Below are 19,535 nucleotides of genomic sequence, written 5' to 3' on the forward strand. Positions count from 1 at the left end.
ATTCTAGTATATCTCGACCCCTTCTTCGTCCTGCAATGGATATTATCTGGTTCTCTGATTGATATGCTGGTCTGGGAGCTCAGCAGCTAGCTTTAGTTTTTGAGCTGAAAAGGTCTGCAGAACATATAGAAAAGGCTATCAAAAATACAATCTGATTACGCCTAGATTTAATGTCATGTTGTGGAAATTGTTCTCAGCTGAACCCAGACACGGCATTCTTTTTATTATTATTATTATTATGTGGCTGTTATTATTTGAAAGGGGAAACTATATCCACACACACTTTTCTCTTGTAGCCCATTTTTAAACCTCTTCATCTGTTCTTTTCTGTGTTTAAGTGACAGGTTGTGAATAGTAGCCACACACAAAGGTCTCACTGAAGTGTTGGAGTGCATGGTGAATACTTTTCGGTGTCCTCCCTTCCTCAAAGCACTTTCAGCATATTCCATGGAAATGTTTGGATATGTGTGCGTGTTTTCAGATACTGCCTGGGTGGTGATTATCTGTTACATTCTGTTAGTATGGGAGTGAGGACAGAGAAAGGAACGCTAAGCTAAAATCAACAGGACAGTTTCTACTGGAAACACTGATTAGGTCTGATCATATTAGGTCTGATCAAAGGATAGTTAAACTAGAAGTGAACATTCTGTCTTCATTTACTCACCATTGTCCCAGCTACCAGGGAACATTCTCGGAACGTTCTGGCAAGGTTCTTTCAAAGTTATGAACCAACATTCTTCCAGTAACATTAATAGAATGTTTGTTTAAGGACTTTAATACTTTAAAAACATTGCTTATATAATTCAGAGAACATCCCCATAATGCTTAGCAAGAGAATTATGTTCATTAAACATTTTTGCTATCATTTGCATAACCAAGAACAAAGTTTTTAAAACAGAACATTTTGAATGTTTAAAGAACAGTCAGAAATAACGTTTCCATTACGTAAAAGAAACATTCACAACATGTTCTTGGAACATATTTTTTTTAAATGGGATGTCTTCGAATAACTGTTTTTTTTTCATTTACAATGAATGTCAGAAGGATCAAAAGAACATCAGACCACACTAAATGTAATTACCTGGAGAAATAAAAGACTGAAATATTTCTTCTTTTGTGTTCAACAGTAGAAAGTCAGTCATACAGTTTTGGAACAATACGAGGGTGAGTAAATTACCTTTTTTTTCTATTAAATTAAACTTTTTTTCTATTACATATTTCTTTAAATATGGATTTGCTAGGGACAGCGTGGCTCACGATGACTGCACAGAAATTATTACATGAAAAAGGAGCCAGCTAAACCAGTATTATGCTGTGAAACGTTAATTTAGTTTAAGATCAGAATGCAGATCAGCCGGTTATGATGATCTCCTTTTGTCTGAGTTGATTGTAGGAGCCTCACCCTGTTGATCTTTTAATAAAATATTTATAAAAGTGCAGCGTGTTTTGACAATACATTACTTGCCGATTGTGAACCATGGTCTCCTTTTTGATACCAAATACATCTGCTCTTCTACAAATCTTCACTCCCTCTTTTCCTTCATCCTGGCCCTTGTTCGCCTTCCCTCAACCCTTTTCCGCCCATACTCTTTTCCTCCAACTCTCTCCAACCTCTCCACCTCTTTCTCGCTGGAGTTCCCATGGTATTGTGATCGTACGGTCAGGGACTTGGGCTGCTCTGTGTTTAAGCCAGTTGGAAAGATTCCCAGGGCCTGTGCAGAAAATGGAAGAGCTACTGCAAATAAGCAAAAGTACACAGACACGCTCTCAATCTCTTAAGGGGCTTTGAACATGCAAACACACACAACCGCAAGCCTGGGTTTCAGCCACAAGATACTGGTTCAAAATTGCAAATTCAAGACATTACTTGTATTCAAAACAAGTAGAAGTAATAGAGACATGCGTGCGAAGACTTGAAAAAAGTGTCACAGGTAAAAGCAGTAAAACCAGATTGGTTCATGTACTGACCTGCATTTCTGCTCTTTCTTATTCACTCATCATAATTTCAGTCTTAGCTAGAACTTTTTTTATATTACATTTTTTATTTTGTATTAAAATAGGTCAAGGTAACTCAGTATACAAACCTATATTGTATCACATAAAATCCACATGAAACATGCAATGTCTGACTGCCTTCACGTTAAACTATATGAGCAAATAAAAGAGAGAAAGAGAGATTTCACAGCCAGACTAATGAATCAGAAATCAACATTTATTCACCATTATGTTTCTGTCTTATCCTGTAAGTCTTGTAGTGTGTACAGCAACAAACATCCACTTGACAGCCAGTACAGCATCTGAATAAAAGCCCAATAAAAACCAAGGCATGGGCAAAAATGTCTCCTGGTGCAGATCTGAACAAGCGCTATAGAGGCACATGACATGAGGTTAACGTGTAGTCAAAGCAATTAATGATTTACTTTTGTTGATAAGGCATCAATGCTATAATATTTCTCACAGAGATACAGCTGCTCCCCCTCCAGTCTAAAAACATATATGTATATAATGCATTTTCATGGTTAAAAGTCTTTGTCAGGAATGTAAGGTATTTGTGAAATGAGTAATGTCAATAATATATGAATATCACATTTTCAATTGAATATAAAATCCAAGTCTGTATTTTTCACAAAATTAAAATATTAGCATTAATATTAAACAACATGAATGATCACAGTATTCTGCTGTGGTGGAGCAGAAAAGTGTTTTAGATATGATTAATAAATTGTGTACAAAGCATCTGCCTATTTATACATATATACAAGTACCCATCTATATTTATATTTATAAAAGAACTTTTATTTATTGTTTTTTTGTTTGTTTTATTGTTGTAATAGTGCCTCAATGATGCAAAATCATAAGATCCTCAGTAACCCTGATCACCCTTAATTAAATACAACTGTTTATATTAACTTTAAAAAAGGCAAATGTGAAAATATTTTCATATTCAACATTATCTTTTGTCTCGTCTGAGGAGTAAAATGGCTTTGAGAACTGTTTACGTCACCAATTAAAAAAAAGTTAGTAGGGGTAAGTTAAAAAAAATAAATACTAATAAATACCAAGAGTTATGATAATATTTAGTGTAATGAAATTAGTCCTCATGCTTACAAAAATAATTCCCAGAAACACTTGCTACTTAGAGCAAAGCTTTTGAGAAGAGAAAAATGTGAGATTGTTTTCAAATCTCAAATCGATTTTTTATATTTTTTTATATTAGAACTTATGAGTTTAATTGAACACAGTAGATTTTTTTTTATTGCTTTTACTAAAGATAGTACAAAGGTAGCATCATAAAGTTGTTTGCAATATGACTATTTCTGTTAATGTTTGCTCTTGTTGACCGTTTGATGCACTTTGGGGTAAGTTCATAACTTGTTGGTGGTGATGATGTTACTTATTTGAATTTATAATCTGACAAAATAATACTAATAGGTCTAAATCTGGGAACAGGAAGCACTGAGTATTATTAACCCATGTGGGGTGAATTACATGCATGGGGCAAACAAAGGTAACAAGCCCTTTTTTAAGGCCCCACCACTCAGTCAGAGAAGAAAAAAAAACACTGCTGCCTAAGAAAAGTGATCATCTGTCAAAGCCTCGGGGATTGTAGACACCTCAACAACAACCAAACACAGTAAAAAAATGTGTATTTTATGAAAGGAAACATTCCATATTCCTGCTCCATCAAAAAACAACCTTTGGGTTTTGTTTTGGAACAATGAAAAAAAAAAAAAAAACTCCCAACAAGAAGAGAAAGCTCCAATCCCAGGGTGTAGATGCAGAGGCCTCCTGGCATGTGTGTGTGTCCAGATCATTGGGGAGGAGCTGCGCATTTTTACCCGATTACACAAATTGCAACAACACAGAAAGGGGGGGAGGATGATGTCATTGCTGCTTTGAAAGAGAAAATTCACTTTTTTCTGAAGTGAATCCAGGAGGCCTATAGCATGTTGCTCTGTAATAGTACATACACACTGCAGGTAGTATTAGATGAGCTTGCTAAAATGTTTTCAGATGTTTCATAATGTATCGAAGAGTAGCCAGAGTTAGTGTATTGCTTGTAGTCCAAAACAAACAGAGAGGAAGTAAAACAATCTATATGAACACAGAGAAATCCAATGATCGATTCAATTCACATCGGTTCCAATCCTGTAGCTACCAAAGGTCTTTTTCAAAGATTATATGTATAATAAGCATACAATTTCAAAATATCCAGGAAATGCAATTGTACAGCAGGTAAATGAGTTCTTTCACAAGGCAAACTGTTTTGATACATGAAGAAAAATGCGATTAGTCCATTTATGCACCATCGAGCTTTGATTCTGATATCTTGATCACTTTCAGGTATATATCTCTTGTCGTCCACTAGGTTTAAGTCCCCCACTGAATGTCCCTGTCCTCTGGTTGTCCATGATCTGAAGCACATCTTCTAGGATCGATGGCCCCAAGTCCAGATGGAGGGAAAGCATCGAGCCAGCGTTGGTCAGATACGGCTTCTCCGCCTCATCCCTATCCTTCACACACTTCTCATTTTCCTCAGGATCTGGTCTTTGTCCATTTGTGTGCAGATGAAGTGGAGAGCGTTTTGTAGATGCAGGAAGTGATGAATGCCGTGACACGATCCTCTCTTCCAGGTGCAGTCTGGGAGGTTTGGGAGGTGGAGCGAGAGATGGAGATGTTGGGGGTGACTGGGCCGTTGTCGGTGCTGTCGGGACCTCAGGGGTCTCCATTGCTGTTGAAGTCAGAGGGGCTGTGGCCATCGGGGCTGGAAGGGTGAGCGCCTGCACCCCTCCAATGATAGGAAGAGACAGGGCATTTTTTAAGAGGGGCGAGTTATCACAGGACGGCGGGGGATTTCTTACACTCGCTGTGCGACTTAGCTGGGAAGACCCCTGGTGACCTTGTTGCCCTGGTAACAGGTGAAATTTACCTTGTAAGAAAGACAGGTCACCAAAAAGATCTTCTGCACCCCCACCATTGCCAATGTGGATGGTGTGTCTGAAGTCTCCCAACGGAGGACTGATCATGTCAGAGGAAAGAATGTCACGCAATTTTTCCTTCTTTCCTTTACGGCTACTTCGTTTAAGGTATATGGGAGCCTTGGCAGACATGTCGGACCCTCCGCGTCCTCCTGCACAACAGAGAAACAGACCTTGCAGCAGGGTGAATGGAAGAAAGGAAAGGCGGAAGGAATAAATGGACCGTACACGCGAAGGAGAGACGAAAATCAAAATGCACTTGGCATTCAAAATCAATCCAACTTGACAAAGTCAGGATGCTCTTTGGTTCCTTTCTTGTGGAAAATTCACATTTGAAGGCCACATCCAGAAGGATAGTTTTCCCATCAGGACAACAATCCTGACATCATTTTAGACACTGAGCGTCCAGTCTGCCTGCAGTTTGGGAGAAAAAGAGAGAGTGTTTAGCACATACACACTATAATTCAACTCTGATTTGCTAATTTGACAAAATAAAGCAGCTCATGTTAAACTGATCAAAAGTCAAAAGAAAGCCATCTATAATGTTACAAAACAATTTAATAAAAAAATGAGAAAAAAATCTATTAGGGTTTCCACAAAAACATTAAGCAGCACAACTGTTGATAGTAGTGATAAGAAGACTTTTTTGGTGATCATGACAGACTTCTTTCTGATATAATGTATCTCTTTTTGTTTACTTGCTTTTTTGTTTTGTTTACTGAACCGAGCCAACCTTAATAAAAGAAAAAAAAAACTATTTCACAAAAAGATGAAACCAAATTTGAATTCAGTGGCCCAACTTGTATAACACATGGGTTCTTTAGTTCAAAGTCATGGGATTTACTAAGAGAAGGGAAAACGTTTCAAAATAAGAAGTGAGAGATAATAAACAAACTGTAATTTGAAAAGAGTCGGAGCAAATAATCAGGGTTTGCTAGTCTTGGCACGTCTGACTTGTTTTACGCACATAGGAAAGATGACTATATCATGATAGTGGACTGTGCTGCAGTATAAAGGTTCAGCAGCAGTTTAATGGGAACGCTTGAGTGAATGTGTTAGTGTGTATGTTTTTGTGCTGAAAAGTTTAACAGACCATAAGACCTGTATTTGTGTGACAATACATCAGGGGCTAGAGAGCATGACTCATAACACATACCTTTAGCATTAAATCATACCTCTGGAGCTGGTTCTGTTAACTATATCCTGGTGTGTGTGTGTGTGTGTTTCCTTCAACCTTGACTTTTATCAAAGGGAGTTAACAAGCACACACTCTCACCAAAAACAAAGGGCAGTGTTTCCATCTCAAGTGTGGGAAAAGCCACCTTGCTGTTGCATAAGTGACCGAGCAAAACTCTGAGAAGTTCTGAGATGTTTCAGGGAATGAACTACAGAGCGTTTACACATCATTTCCCCCAAATTATACTGATCCCAGATGTCAGCTGAGTGTTTTGCAGATTGCAGCAACATTTTATGTAGGTCATTATGTCAAATGTTTCATCATATAATTGTGTACTATTCATTTATTTACATCCTTAAAACGATAGTTCCACCCCAAAAAGAAAATTCTGTCACCATTTACTCACCCTTTTTTGTTTAGTTTTTTTTTTTTTTTTTTAAATCTGTATGACTTCCTTTTATAGAACGTAAAATGTCTCAGTATTAATTTTGTTCATACACTAAGTCAGGGGTCCCCAAACTCCAACCCTAATCAAACACACCTGAACCAGTTCATCAAGCTCTTACAAGGCATACTAGAAACTTCCAAGCAGGTGTGTTGAGGCGAGTTAGACCTAAACTCTGCTGGACACCGGCCCTCCAGGACCGAGAAAGTCCCACAGGTTTAACATGACATGAACATGAGTAAGGACAAAACATTCATTTTAAAGTGAAGTGTCCCTTTAAGGGTAAACATTATGGTCAAATCATTTCAACAATGCACAACTGGAGGAATGTGGAAACGGAGCTGGAGATATCTTTATCAGGAGATACAGATGTGAGTACACATGTGCATGCTTCACAGATGCCAGTGCGCTGACTCACTAATCTGAGCAACATAATGATGAAACATAAATAAACCAAGTCAGAGAACAATTAGCACATCAGTTCTAGCCCAACTGATCCAACGTACTGTTACTGCTTTTCCACTGGGGCTTGTGCCGGAGTGGCACTCGTTTAGAACCAGTTCGTGTTTCCACTGGCAGGGAGCAGAACCCTCTACTGTAAATCACCAACATGTAACAGAAATCACCTGCTGTCTCTTGCAGAAGGAGAGTGTTGGCCTCTTCTGCCGACCACTGCTGAACTGACATATTTAATTGTTTTTGTTAATTTACCTGAAATCGGTGACTTTCAAGGTGCGGTCTGTAGTGAAAACTACTACTGACGTCATAGGTTCCCTTGTTCGAGACCAGTAGGGTTTCGGGGTCATTTCAGAATATTTCTGAATGGAAAAATTTAGCTCGGTTCCCGACTGATCTCTGGCTCCGACACCAACCCCGGTGGAAGAGCGGTAAGAGTGATTAATTAGATTCCATTTCAATCTGCATGTTGTGTTTTCAATTTACATTTTATCTTAGGTTAGATTATTTTCACTCAATTCATTTATTTTCATATGAGGTACAAGAGAAATAAATCATTTGTCAGGATACGGTCTTAAATTTTAAATGAAATAACCAGATCAGTTGGCACTTAAAATACAAAAAGATCTAACTTCATTATATAAATCTGGCAAAAGTAATACTCTAAAAATGTGTTAAACTACACACAGCAGCATCATCTTTATGATATAAGGTTAAGAGTGAACGGCACACTTAACAAAAGTGGGTCAGCATTAGTTTCTTGCATAACAACTTTGGATGTCAGAAAGGCTTAATGAAGCCAAAACTGAATAACAGTTTTTCCAGGGAAGGAATGGGGTGAGTCCTGTTCAGACTCGCAGAGGAGTGTTAGGAAGTGTGAATGGTTTTTTTATGGTACTTATGGTATTGTGATATCTCTGTGTTTATAAGAGTCCAATCAAAGATATTAAACAATTCAGTGGAATTCTGAAGAATATGATTCTGGAAAAGAGGATGTTTACCATCATTGAACTAAATTAAAGTATTTCACATTGTGGAAATGAACTATGCCGCTCCTCTGAAGGCCCGAGGTTATTTATCAGCTTCAGAGCAGAATTGAACAATGTTGCTGCTGGAAAGTGTAAATGGGGAGCTGTGCTCAGACAAGCCCTCAACAGACTGCTCTGTTTGGTAGACAAAGCAGAGAACAAACTGACACAAAAACACCACAGCTTTTGGTTTGTTTAACAGAGAGAGTAACTGTCAAACCTGACAGACAACCATCAAAACGCTAGTGGTATGATCTTTGTCCAGATCTCAGAGACTAACACATTTTTCATAATCAAACAGAAGAATGAGCATTCAATGTACTATAATTATAGAGTCTGATATCCAAAAATAGCTGCTAACTCAATTCATTCATTTCAAGGAACTACACAAGCACTTCTATGGGATCTCAGATAAAATTATGAAAGGGATAACAAAAGAGCCATTATATGGTTAGCTTACAGGTCATGCGTGATCACCATTACACTTCTTTTGTGTTTTCCTAATAGTATGACAAGGTTGTCACTCATCCTCTATAGATTTAATGCAAAAGAAAACTTAAACTTACTTTTTTTCAGTATAATTCTATACAACAACAAAAAAAAGTTTCTATTATGTTTCTACTTCTCTGATCGCAAAGCCTATTGGCCAAACTTCAATTTTATACTCAAACTCCAAGGATATTTCAAAACTTTCAAAAGGCTTTTGTCAAGAAAACACTGTCTTGACAGATCAAAAACACAAATTCAACAATATGGATTTCAATTCATCTCAATTCAACTGCACTTAATTCAAACTGAAAAATTTAACTCGCGAAATGAAATAAAAGACATCTGAGGCGGTGGTCAAGCTGTCATGTTTCTGTTTAAAGCTGTGCGCGCGCGTGTACTGTGTACTTACCAGCTCCAAAACTATACAACAAACACCCCGGAAAGTTTTTAACGTCATTATACTCGTTTACAGATACACGTTCATATTTTAAACAAGCAAACTGAAGCAGAGTAGTGTAACTCCGTAGTCCGTACATCTCACATGGCCACACGAGCAACACAACAGCCCATTTCACATTAGCACTGGCGGAAGTTTGCTATACTGCATGTTCAAAAGAGTTCATCAGAGTTATGTTTTAAACGATCACTTGCATTACAAATATCTGACTGAATTTATCTGAAAAGGAAATTACGCGTAACTCCATGAAAACACTCCTACATGATTACAGAACATTTTGTATTTAAACTGCATGCAAATGTTATATTTCGCCTACCTCTGAGATAGATGCCAGTGTGACCAAACTCCTATCCAAGACGCATCTATGCGCAGGTCTTTCATGTCAAAATGATTCAATACCAACTATGCTCGGCCATATATATTTCTTTCCACACGAAAACCAGCAGAACTGACAGAAGTGTAAAAATAACCCTAACACTTGATAGCGCATACCTATACAGAGTATTTGCTGATCCAGTAGAAACCTCACATCACTGCTGGCTGAAACAGAGCGCACAGGACTGGACTCCGTGGATCTGGAGCGACGTTGATATCCACACTCGCGGTATCCAGGTCATTCTTTGGCGTGTGCCGCTGTGTTCTTCCGCTTCTTCCGTGTTTGCTGAAGACTCTGGGACAGCGGAGCGGAGGGAGTCTGTAGCGCATCACACACGCTCGCGGTGACTCATAAGAGGAGGTTATCACACCCTCCAACACTCGCATAACCCATTACTGCGAGAATGTCTCCTTATTCAAACCCATATTCCCATCGCACATACTCAAAAACAGATAACTGTTTGTCATCACATATTAAAACAGAGATGCATTTTCAATTCTTCAGGAACTCAATTTAAATTAAAATATGTGATTAAATGCAAATATCAACATCTTATTTATTCCATCCTGAGATCTACATTCAAGTGTAACGGACTATAGCAAAATAAACGAATGTTGGGCTGGGACATGGTTCTTTTGATTGTTGAGTGGATTTTGGGCCTAGAGCAATGCACTCAAAAGTGAAGGCAGATGAACGTCATAACAGTGGTTGATTTAAGTGGACTAAATAATTGGACAAGTCCTGCATGCCACCAACGAATAGTCAGTGGAAGCTCCACTGATGACATTTTGAGTAAACGTTATACAAGGTCTTATATTCAACTTGTTAAAAAGTAGACAAAACTCTTTTTTTGATTGACACAATCCTGCATTCAGCTCTAACAATAGCTGGCCAAGTGCTTGCTTGTCTGCCTGCCTTTGGGGGGGATCTTAGCCTTGTTCTTTTCAATATATTTCTATGGAGATTTTTGTTCTTTTTGTTCTTTAAAACCTGTATTGTAAATTCCTAAATACAATCCTGTGACTCAATCAGTCAGTGAATGTTGTTCCTGCATCCTATTAATAGCTCATAATAACTGACCTGTCTCTGTAACAAAAAGAAGGTCTGCTCTTAGTGTGCTCACACATTGACAATAACAGGATATCCATTGGAAATTTACGTCACACATTTTGTCCACATGACATATAGCAGCAAAAGATGACTTGAGCATATTCCAGAATTATGCACCAATTAAATCACACACTGAATAAAAACAGTTTCATTTTCCAAATTTAACTCAGAGATGCTGAGTTTAGGACACTCACAGGAGACTGGACAGACAGGATTTATAAAACGCACCAGCCTGCCCACTTGCAGTCACTTCCTCATCTTCCTTATCTCCTCATATTTCTTTATCACAGCTCTCTGTGTTCCACTGTCGTTTCACATTGTGGAATTCCTCCAGTGTGGGTTCAGAGACTCCAGACCAAACTAAACGTCTTCACCACAATCTTATTTTCTAACTTCCATTTGTAATGTCTGATATTTTTCTTCAACTATTCATAACGATTAAAGTGCAGTTCTTTTCATCAGACCATGGATTGTGCCAGCTCACATTAAGATGCTTTTCATTATATTAACACATTCAACGGCTTGACTTGACATGTCTAAATCTGTCTAAATTGGCTTCTTTTTTTCTCCTCTTTATCTTTTCATTCCATACTAGTTAAAACAATGCTTGATGGTTCTGCTTAAGATATAGAGAGCAGAGTGAAGCTAAATCATCTTTGCTTTATCACTTCCTCTCAGTCTGATATCTGAACTGTTTTCATTTTTCTTGCTTTGTCTATCTCCTTATCTACCCTTATGACCTTATCTGCTCTTATGAACGACAAGCCTTCAGCCCTCAGCATCACACATATTTGCCTGCAGAACAATCTGGAGTCATATTGCTGAGTGTGTGTAGCTTTGATTGGAAAGCAGAGCCAGCTATTATCCATCTTTCTGTTCTGTTCTGTTCTGTTCTCCAAATCCACTCCAGATGTGATGTGCATTGTGTAGAGCAGACCTGATTCCAAAACTCATACTTCTATAGAAACACACGCACATATGAGCAGAAACTCAATGCATGCCATTCCCAGCAACACATTATACTTCAGATAGTCTTAGGAAGCTCTTTCTGAAGTTGTGAGTGGAGTCAGTGAGTAAAAGCGTACCTCATGACTGAAGAGACTTGCCAGCGGAGCTAATTGGCTAATTTGACTAGAACGCATCTACCCCCATGAAGCAAACTAAGTTATGTGCAAATTCAGCAGTCAAAAGGCATAATAAGTTCAAAAGTGCTTGGTTCACATGTGCAGAGCCACTGCACATTGCTCACCATTTCTGTGGTTAGCCGCAAACCATTTAATTGGTATCTGTGAAATATTAATGCAATGAAACTAGTCATGTTTAGAGTGTCACTAGTGTCTATCGTAACAAATTTGTTACATTGTTCTCAAAGTGTCAGACAATTATTGTAAGATGTCTGTTACTGACAGACATACAGCAATTTCAGCTTGAGTGAGCTTCACAAGAATGCCCCAATGCAGCAATATAGCCTATTATATGTATTCATAAGCATAAAAACTGGCTTCCAGAACAAATAATAATACTGTACATGAAAAAAGTAATTAACTTTCCTTACCTAAATAGCGAATCCATGAATACTACAGGCCTATTAATCATACTTTAGGAGCCAATCGCCTGTTTATGTTTTTCCAGGTCGGGTTCTTACTCGATCACTCTAACGATCAAACTCATGCACGCGTTTCCCAGTGGAGCTCAGTGCGCTCGCTCGCTCGCTCGGTCACGCGCACAACAGTTTGCTGACTCTACATTCTGCTCAGCTCCCTCTGAACATTCACTGCACTTTAAAATCAAATATGTGGATCGGTTTAGTTTATCAGCACTAAAATCGCATTACAACACGTGTGTCTGCAGCTGATTTACAAGAAAGCCACATGGACCAGAATTTCCACTTTGTGAATGTTATCTACAAGTTTTTCACAGCCGTGATAACAAATCAACTGAGCATTCACGCCTTTCCTCGAAACTGTTGCGCAAACAGCGTAAATTCAGATGAATGAACGACGTCTGCCTCACCACCCCAGCCACACTGCCAAAACATCTGCTTTATCTAGATTCTAGAACAAGTGACGAGTCCAGCTTTTCTTTTTAATACCATGGCAACATTCCCCAATTAATACACGTATTATTTTTTATATATTATGTATTATACGTATATTTTTACGTATAATACAAACATAATTCCATATCGCTTGGTCAAATTCAGCGCGCTAAGAAAAACACATATTTGGCGAAAATTAATTAAAGTGAATTTACTTACGATAATGCGCATGCGAAGATCCAGCGTTAGCTTTTGTGATCCAGTAACGATATTCTTTGCATCTTTTACCAGTCCGTTTGGGGCTCAAAGACAAGTTTGGCAACAGTTTAAAGCATCGGTGACACTTCAGTGCGGGTCCTGCCCCTCGAGCTGCACTCGGGCGGTTTTACCGGTCGCTGGGAAACGCGCCATTGTGACCGAACACAAAGCGGGGGCCCGGGAGCGCGAGAGGGGAAGCCTTAACATATCGGTGCTGCGTTTCCAAGCGATTCTGAACACTTGATAGACTTGATAGATGACACTTATCAGGTCTGAACGTTTAAAACATGATAAACACTGGAGGAGGAACGACTGTTAGTCAGTTTATTACTTCACTAAACGGCGATTTGCATACTGAGCAAGTGTATAACAGAGTAGAAAGGGACCTGTTGAGAGGGGCATTTCATCCAGGCCTTGTTTGGAGGTCTGTAGACTTACTCTGTAGGCAGTTGAAAGCTTTCTGGGTGAGTTTCAAGGCCAGATTCAGAACAACTTGTTCTCTGTGTGGTGCAGATTTGGTCAAGATCTTGAAAATGTATCTCATTCTCCAGCTATCATTTGTTACACTGAATTGTCATAAACATTTAACCTTATAATAGAAAATAACAAATCAAATTCAGCTACCACAGCTCTGCAAGCACAAGAATCTTAAGTCAGATGGACTAGTGGAGTGATAGAAGGGAATAGATATAAGCATTTGAGGCAAGCTGATTCTTGTTAAGATGGTAAACTTCATAGATGTGGATGGGTTAAGGTCAAAGTTCATGACCCGTCAAGACTTAGCTGGTGGAGCAGACTGAGAACGAGGTCTTTTTTGTGCTTAGACACGTATGGGAACAGAAAATGTTTAAAAAGGCAAGAATATGCATAGATATATCCAAATAAAGAACATTGATCTTTGACTGTCAGAAGTTTTTGAAAGTGGTGGACATGCATAAATATTAATCTTATATTTAGGGTAGAGTCGGGGGAAATGCCCCCCTGGTGTGAAGCGCCCCAAAATAACCACATGATTAAGTCAGGATATATTTTTGTTGCAACTGTGGACTATGTTGACAAGATTGATGTAGAAGTATTCACCACTAAGTTTACACTGGTGATGTACCTGAGGATTTCACAGTGAGTGAATCCAAATCTAATTTTCAGCAGAAAGAAAACAAGTGTTTTAAAGCTGCTTATTTTGTAGAACATCACAGTTACACAGTCGCAATCACAATTATTCAACCCCTTTGACCTGCAAGGCATTTTGTTGCAGAGAACACAGTTTTATGAAAACAATTCAACAAAGACATCAGTGAACTATTAGAGAAAGTTTCTTAAAACACATTTGAGTGATTCCGAGAATGTAACATTGATGAATAATGATACAAATCTAATTGGCTCTAAACATTCCTGTTCAAAATTAGTCAACCCCAAAAGTCAAATTTTGTGCAGAATCTTTTATTCTGTGTAATAAAACTATTTCTTATATTTTGTGAGAGTTGAATTTATATATTTGCTATTCATGTCAGCACATGCATTGGCAAACAAGTTTATGTATGTGCAACAGCTCAAGTTAATTCAAGCTAGTTTTTAAAAGAGCTTCTAAAGGCTTAATTGTGTTTTAGGACAATTTTGTCTCACGACTCTCCAGGACAATCGAAAATGGGCAAACGGCAGGCGGGAAGGAAGTCGACCGGAAGTTGAAGTTGGCCACGTGCCGCCATCTTGTAGCAGAACTTCACTTGCGTTAGCATCCCATTGACTCCCATTCATTTTGGCGTCACTTTGACAGCGAATAACTTTACATCTGAGGCGTTTAAAGACTCCATTTGTCCATTATTTATTTCTAAAGATACATGACAATGTATAAAGGGCACCATTACCTTCTATGTTACATTATGGCCCAATAGAAACAGTTTTTGTAAAAATAGGCTAACGATTGCATCATAACCACTCGGCTCTCTGTCGCACAGTAGAGAAATTACCGTACGGACAGGAGGAGAAGCTTGCAGGCAATTAACTTAAAGGTGGGGTGAAACGCTATTTCATGCATACTGAGTTTTTTACACTGTTAAAGAGTTGGATTCCCATGCTAAACATGGACAAAGTTTCAAAAATTAAGTTGTACGTTTGAAGGAGTATTTTTGTTCCAAAAATACTCCTTCCGGTTTGTCACAAGTTTCGGAAATTTTTTTTTGAGTATGGGTCTGTGTGACGTAAGATGGAGCGGAATTTCCTTATATGGGTGCTAAGGCACTTCTCCCGGAAGAGCGCGCGCTCCCGTATAGCAGAGCAGAGAGAGGCTGAGCACAGACTCACTGATCAGAGCGAGATGTCACAAAAATGTGTTTTTGGTTGCCAGGGCAAGACAACCCTGCACAGATTACCCCCCCCCCCCCCCAAAAAAAAACAAAACAAAAAAAAAACAGCATTAAGGGACCAGTGGATGGAGTTTATTTTTACAGAGCATCAACGGAGTTGTGCAAGTGTTTTTGTTTGTTCCCTGCATTTCGAAGATGCTTGTTTTACAAACAAGGCCCAGTTTGACACTGGATTTGCACATCGTTTATTTCTTAAGGATAATGCAGTCCCAATGAAAAAGGGTCACGATCGTATGTTGGAACCGCATGCGGTGAGTAAAACTGCTTCAAATATCTCTGTGTTGTTAACTTAGCTATCGGCGCGTAAGCACATCAAGTAAACAACATGCGATGTTGTCATCAAACTGCACTTTCATGTACACCTTAAAAAAAAAAAAAGATGGAGTGGAACTTAGTCATTTTCCAAAACCGCTAAGCAAATATATACAGTTTCAGTATATTTGCTTGGCGGTTTTGGAAAATGACTAAGTTCCACTTTATGTCGTCTTTAAAATACTCCTTCAAATGTACAACTTAATTTTTGAAACTTTGTCCATGTTTAGCATGGGAATCCAACTCTTTAACAGTGTAAAAAACTCATTATGCATGAAATAGCATTTCACATACTTAAGAAAAATATAATTATATTTCCTGATTTTTTTTAAATCCGTGGGGTAAAACGCCTGCCATGGCCTAATTACTGTAATTACTCTGTCATGAACATCAAATCCTTTTTTTTTCTTCCATCAAATGTATTCTAACTAGTTGTTTGAATAAACATATTTGTACTTATATTTAAAAATGAACTCAAATTAGCATCAGGTAGCTTGTTAGCAAGCCAGTTTGCATCAGCTAACACTATTTTTCAAATAGGCTATTATAATTTTGTAATTCATAATTATTGACAGATTAATATTACATTATATACATATTTTTATTTTAAGCTAAAACTGCATGTACTCTGGTTTATACATGGTTTATAATTTGTCACTGTCACTAAAACTATGATAACTGGACACATTTAACTTTTTTTTTTTTTCAAAGATTTAAAAAAAAACCATTTTATCAGAAAAAATGCCACACATTTTTTCTTTTCAAATCATGTTTTTATTCCTAATATTAGATGTAGATACACAAGTCAACAAACAAGTCTTTTTCTTGTTTCGATCAGTAATGAAAAATCCTCCACAGCACACTTGCCCCCAAGTGGCGGGGTTTGGTATTACAGACGAGAAACTCCACAGGAAGAGGCTGCAGTTTTACAAGAGGTGCTTTTGCAACTGTTGTAATATTATTAATAGTTATATTAATAATGACTTTTATGATAATAATAACAACATATTATAATAGCAGTGATTTTAACAACTCAGATTTAAAATCAAGAATGGAATCAATATTCTTAAACAAATTGTATTTTAAATGGTTTTGGTGGGATTATTTTTTGAAGATGCATTATAATGTTGTAAATATAATACTATTTGATGAGGTGGAAAAAAATCTGCTTAAAAAAAATCCCAGATTAAATCAAATCTAATGCTTATTACTTTGAGGCCACACACACTTTTACTGAGAGACGAGTCTCCTCTCATTGAATCCACTGTATTCATGTATTGCAATATAAGTACAATTCATTTTACCTATAATTTTCTAGTCCTTCTGAATTTATACAGACTCAACTGTCTAGATTCTCTTATGTGCCAACTAGCAAAGCAAACTGGGTTAAAACCATCACACTGGATAGTGTAAAATATGAGAGAAAGAAAAGGAAGGAGAAGTTTTAAGATAAAGTAACTCTGCTAAAAAATAACAGAAAAAAATCAACAGCACAAATGAGAGACGAATCCAAAGCAACACACCGACTTATTTCAGGAAGCAATTCAGCGCACAGTCCCAAACTGTATGTGCAGACTCAGACTAAAAGACAGTATTCTGTGTGAACAAAAGCACTGGTCTACAACTGAATCATTGTGTCGCAGTGTTTTTATCCTTGAGGATGGAGAACATTAGACCAGTCCAGAGAAGAATGTTTCATAACGCTGATTCCAAGCTCCTAATTTCTTACTCTGAGTGAGTCACAGGTTCATGTCACTGAATGTAGTGGAAAATGAGTTCCAGTTGCATTGTGTACTCACTGAAAACTGGAAGGAGGTGGTTTATTGTGGACTGGACAAGGTTCAGTAGAGTCTGCATCATTTTCCTTCACAGCAAGAATGCAAAACGAAAAAAACAAAACAAAAAAAACACCCTAGCTCAGCTTTTGGTTTACAGTGTCTTCATGTTGACCCCTTAAATGCATCTCCAAAGGAAATGTTGAGATGAATGACATGAGTGGACATGGCTCAATACTCCACACACCACAGAGGAAGGGGCTTCATTGTAGGACATCAAAAAACTCACACAAGGCAAGCTTTCTCACAATCACATGAGGCTGAAAAATCTTTATCCATAAAAAAATACTGTTTTCATGCCACACTGGGTACGATTATTACCAATACATCATGCATTTAACTGCAAAAGTATATCTGAAATCCTGTCTTCTACATTGCTATTGATTCTGCCTCTGTGTATGCAGCTTACGGGACAGGAGCGAGTCTCCTGGTGGCTGAAAGTATAAAACCTACAATTATATAAGTATGTGGTAAAATTTCACATTCCCCCAAGGAAGATCATTTGTAGTAACTTCTGATGTACAACTAAAGGGGACAGATCCTCTCAACCACCATGACGGGGGCAGGGGGGGGGTGGGGGATGTCGATTTGGTCCATATTAAGAATACCTCAATAATTTTGTTTCTCATTTAGTGTTGAAGCACATTCACAACCGATATACCTGAAAGCACACACACACACACACACACACACCTAAAAATACAGCATCAACCTCAAGAGCATCACTGACACTAACCCAACAACAGCCGTCATAGGGGTTCAACCCTGTCAAATATTTAAAGCACAGGGTTATGTGCGTGTCCGTTGGTGTGTGAATGCTAAAACTGACGCCTGAGAATATATTCCGATAGGAAACTTGGTCAACTACATATTCAACTCAAAGTAACAAGAAAGAAAAGAAATGCCCATCTTCAACTTTGTTTGTTTAATGTTGTTTACAGTTTAATGTTGGCTTGTGCAAGTGATTGTTGTGTTGTGTCTGTTTGCTTTCGAGCAATTGTAAAACCAAAGTCCAACCCACAGCATCTCAGTTTCAATCTTCACAACAAACACTTTTCTGGAGAAAGTGGTTAAAGGAACACGATGAACTAAAGAAACAAACCACACAATAAGAACACATACTTTAGGTATCTCTTAAAGGAAATGAAAGAGAGAATAGAAAGATCAAATAAAAAATAAAACCATCAAACTTTTTTTTTTACTTTCAAGCCCAAAAACCAAAAAACTACTTGAGAAAGAAAATCAACAGTCCTATCTAGAAAAATGAAAAGGAAAGAAAATATTGTGTCTGTCAGAAGAGCATGTAGATGAAAGGAAAAATGACTGCTTTGACTTCTCTGAACATGAGATCATACCAACTAACAATTTCTTTAAATATTCAACTTTAAATTGACTTAAAAATGCAACAGCAAATAAACAATATTAATAATAGCGATAACAATGAAATCTTCAGTTATAAGTATTATACAAAAAAAAAAAAAAAAAAAGGATTGCGATCCTTCACAAAGGAAGTGAGAGGCTGAAATTAAGACGGATAAAGGAAATCATCACGGGAAACAGACAAAATAGCAACCTTGGTCATTACAGTAGAGAAACGCCATCTAACCCAAATATAAAATTATTTTTTGGTGAAAAGTTAAAAAGGAAACTAGTCAAATTAAAAGGTCAGGATGGATCTTGGTCTGGGAGCTGGTCTTGGTCAGGGACTTCTTCAGTTCAGAGATAACCGTCCGGCCTTATGTGCCATTTAATCGAGGAGGTAAGACTGAACGAGATCCATGTGTGAAATGAGAAATTAAAAAATTAAAAAATGAGTGGGGGGAAAAAAGAAAAAACAAAGTATCACAATGTGACATGAGAGTTTTCTTTGCCTTTTCTAACTTGATCAGTTTCTTCTGAGTGTTGACAAACTTCCATCTCTTGCTTGGCTCCCGGTTGACATCTATGACGTTTGGGTGCTCATTTCTTCTTGCCAAAGAAACTGAAACGCTTCTCGCGGTCTCTCTCTTTGCCGTCTTTGTTGCGCATGGTCACGCCTCCTGCATCGCCCGAGCTGGGAGATATGGGTGGCATGGTCATCGCCCGAATCAGACCTCGTGTGGCACCCGGCGAACGCTCGGTGGACGACAGGGTTGATTGGATTGCTTGTATCCATGAACTCATCTCAGCCTGAGGGAGACAATGATTGCGTCACGGTACAAAAGAATAACAG

General features: G+C 38.0%; 2 protein-coding genes across 9 annotated transcripts in view; both read right to left on the reverse strand.

The window, feature by feature from the left end:
• Window positions 1–3,630: 3,630 nt before the first annotated feature.
• LOC128004204 (cdc42 effector protein 2) lies at window positions 3,631–12,994 on the reverse strand. 5 transcript variants are annotated; one of them, XM_052592583.1, is made up of 2 exons: window positions 12,775–12,994; window positions 3,631–5,393 (listed from the first exon to the last, which is right to left on the reverse strand). In XM_052592583.1, the coding sequence occupies exon 2, from the start codon at window positions 5,109–5,111 to the stop codon at window positions 4,341–4,343; it is 771 nt and encodes a 256-aa protein (XP_052448543.1). In that variant the 5' UTR covers window positions 5,112–5,393; window positions 12,775–12,994; the 3' UTR covers window positions 3,631–4,340. The 5 variants fall into 5 exon arrangements, with proteins under 5 accessions (XP_052448543.1, XP_052448542.1, XP_052448545.1 ...); XM_052592582.1 differs by lacking the exon at window positions 12,775–12,994 and adding an exon at window positions 12,073–12,307; XM_052592585.1 differs by lacking the exon at window positions 12,775–12,994 and adding an exon at window positions 9,524–9,964.
• A 5,239-nt stretch (window positions 12,995–18,233) lies between these two features.
• LOC128004261 (spectrin beta chain, non-erythrocytic 1) overlaps window positions 18,234–19,535 on the reverse strand; it is a 74,841-nt gene continuing 73,539 nt past the window's right edge. For all 4 annotated transcript variants that reach the window (XM_052592586.1, XM_052592589.1, XM_052592588.1 and 1 more), the window contains one exon: window positions 18,234–19,492. In XM_052592586.1, the coding sequence (XP_052448546.1) occupies window positions 19,283–19,492 (210 nt within the window). In that variant the 3' untranslated portion in view covers window positions 18,234–19,282. The remainder of the gene's footprint in view (window positions 19,493–19,535) is intronic.

The sequence above is a fragment of the Carassius gibelio genome, chromosome A5, assembly GCF_023724105.1.
Source record: "Carassius gibelio isolate Cgi1373 ecotype wild population from Czech Republic chromosome A5, carGib1.2-hapl.c, whole genome shotgun sequence".
In the NCBI taxonomy this organism is placed as follows: Eukaryota; Metazoa; Chordata; class Actinopteri; order Cypriniformes; family Cyprinidae; genus Carassius; species Carassius gibelio.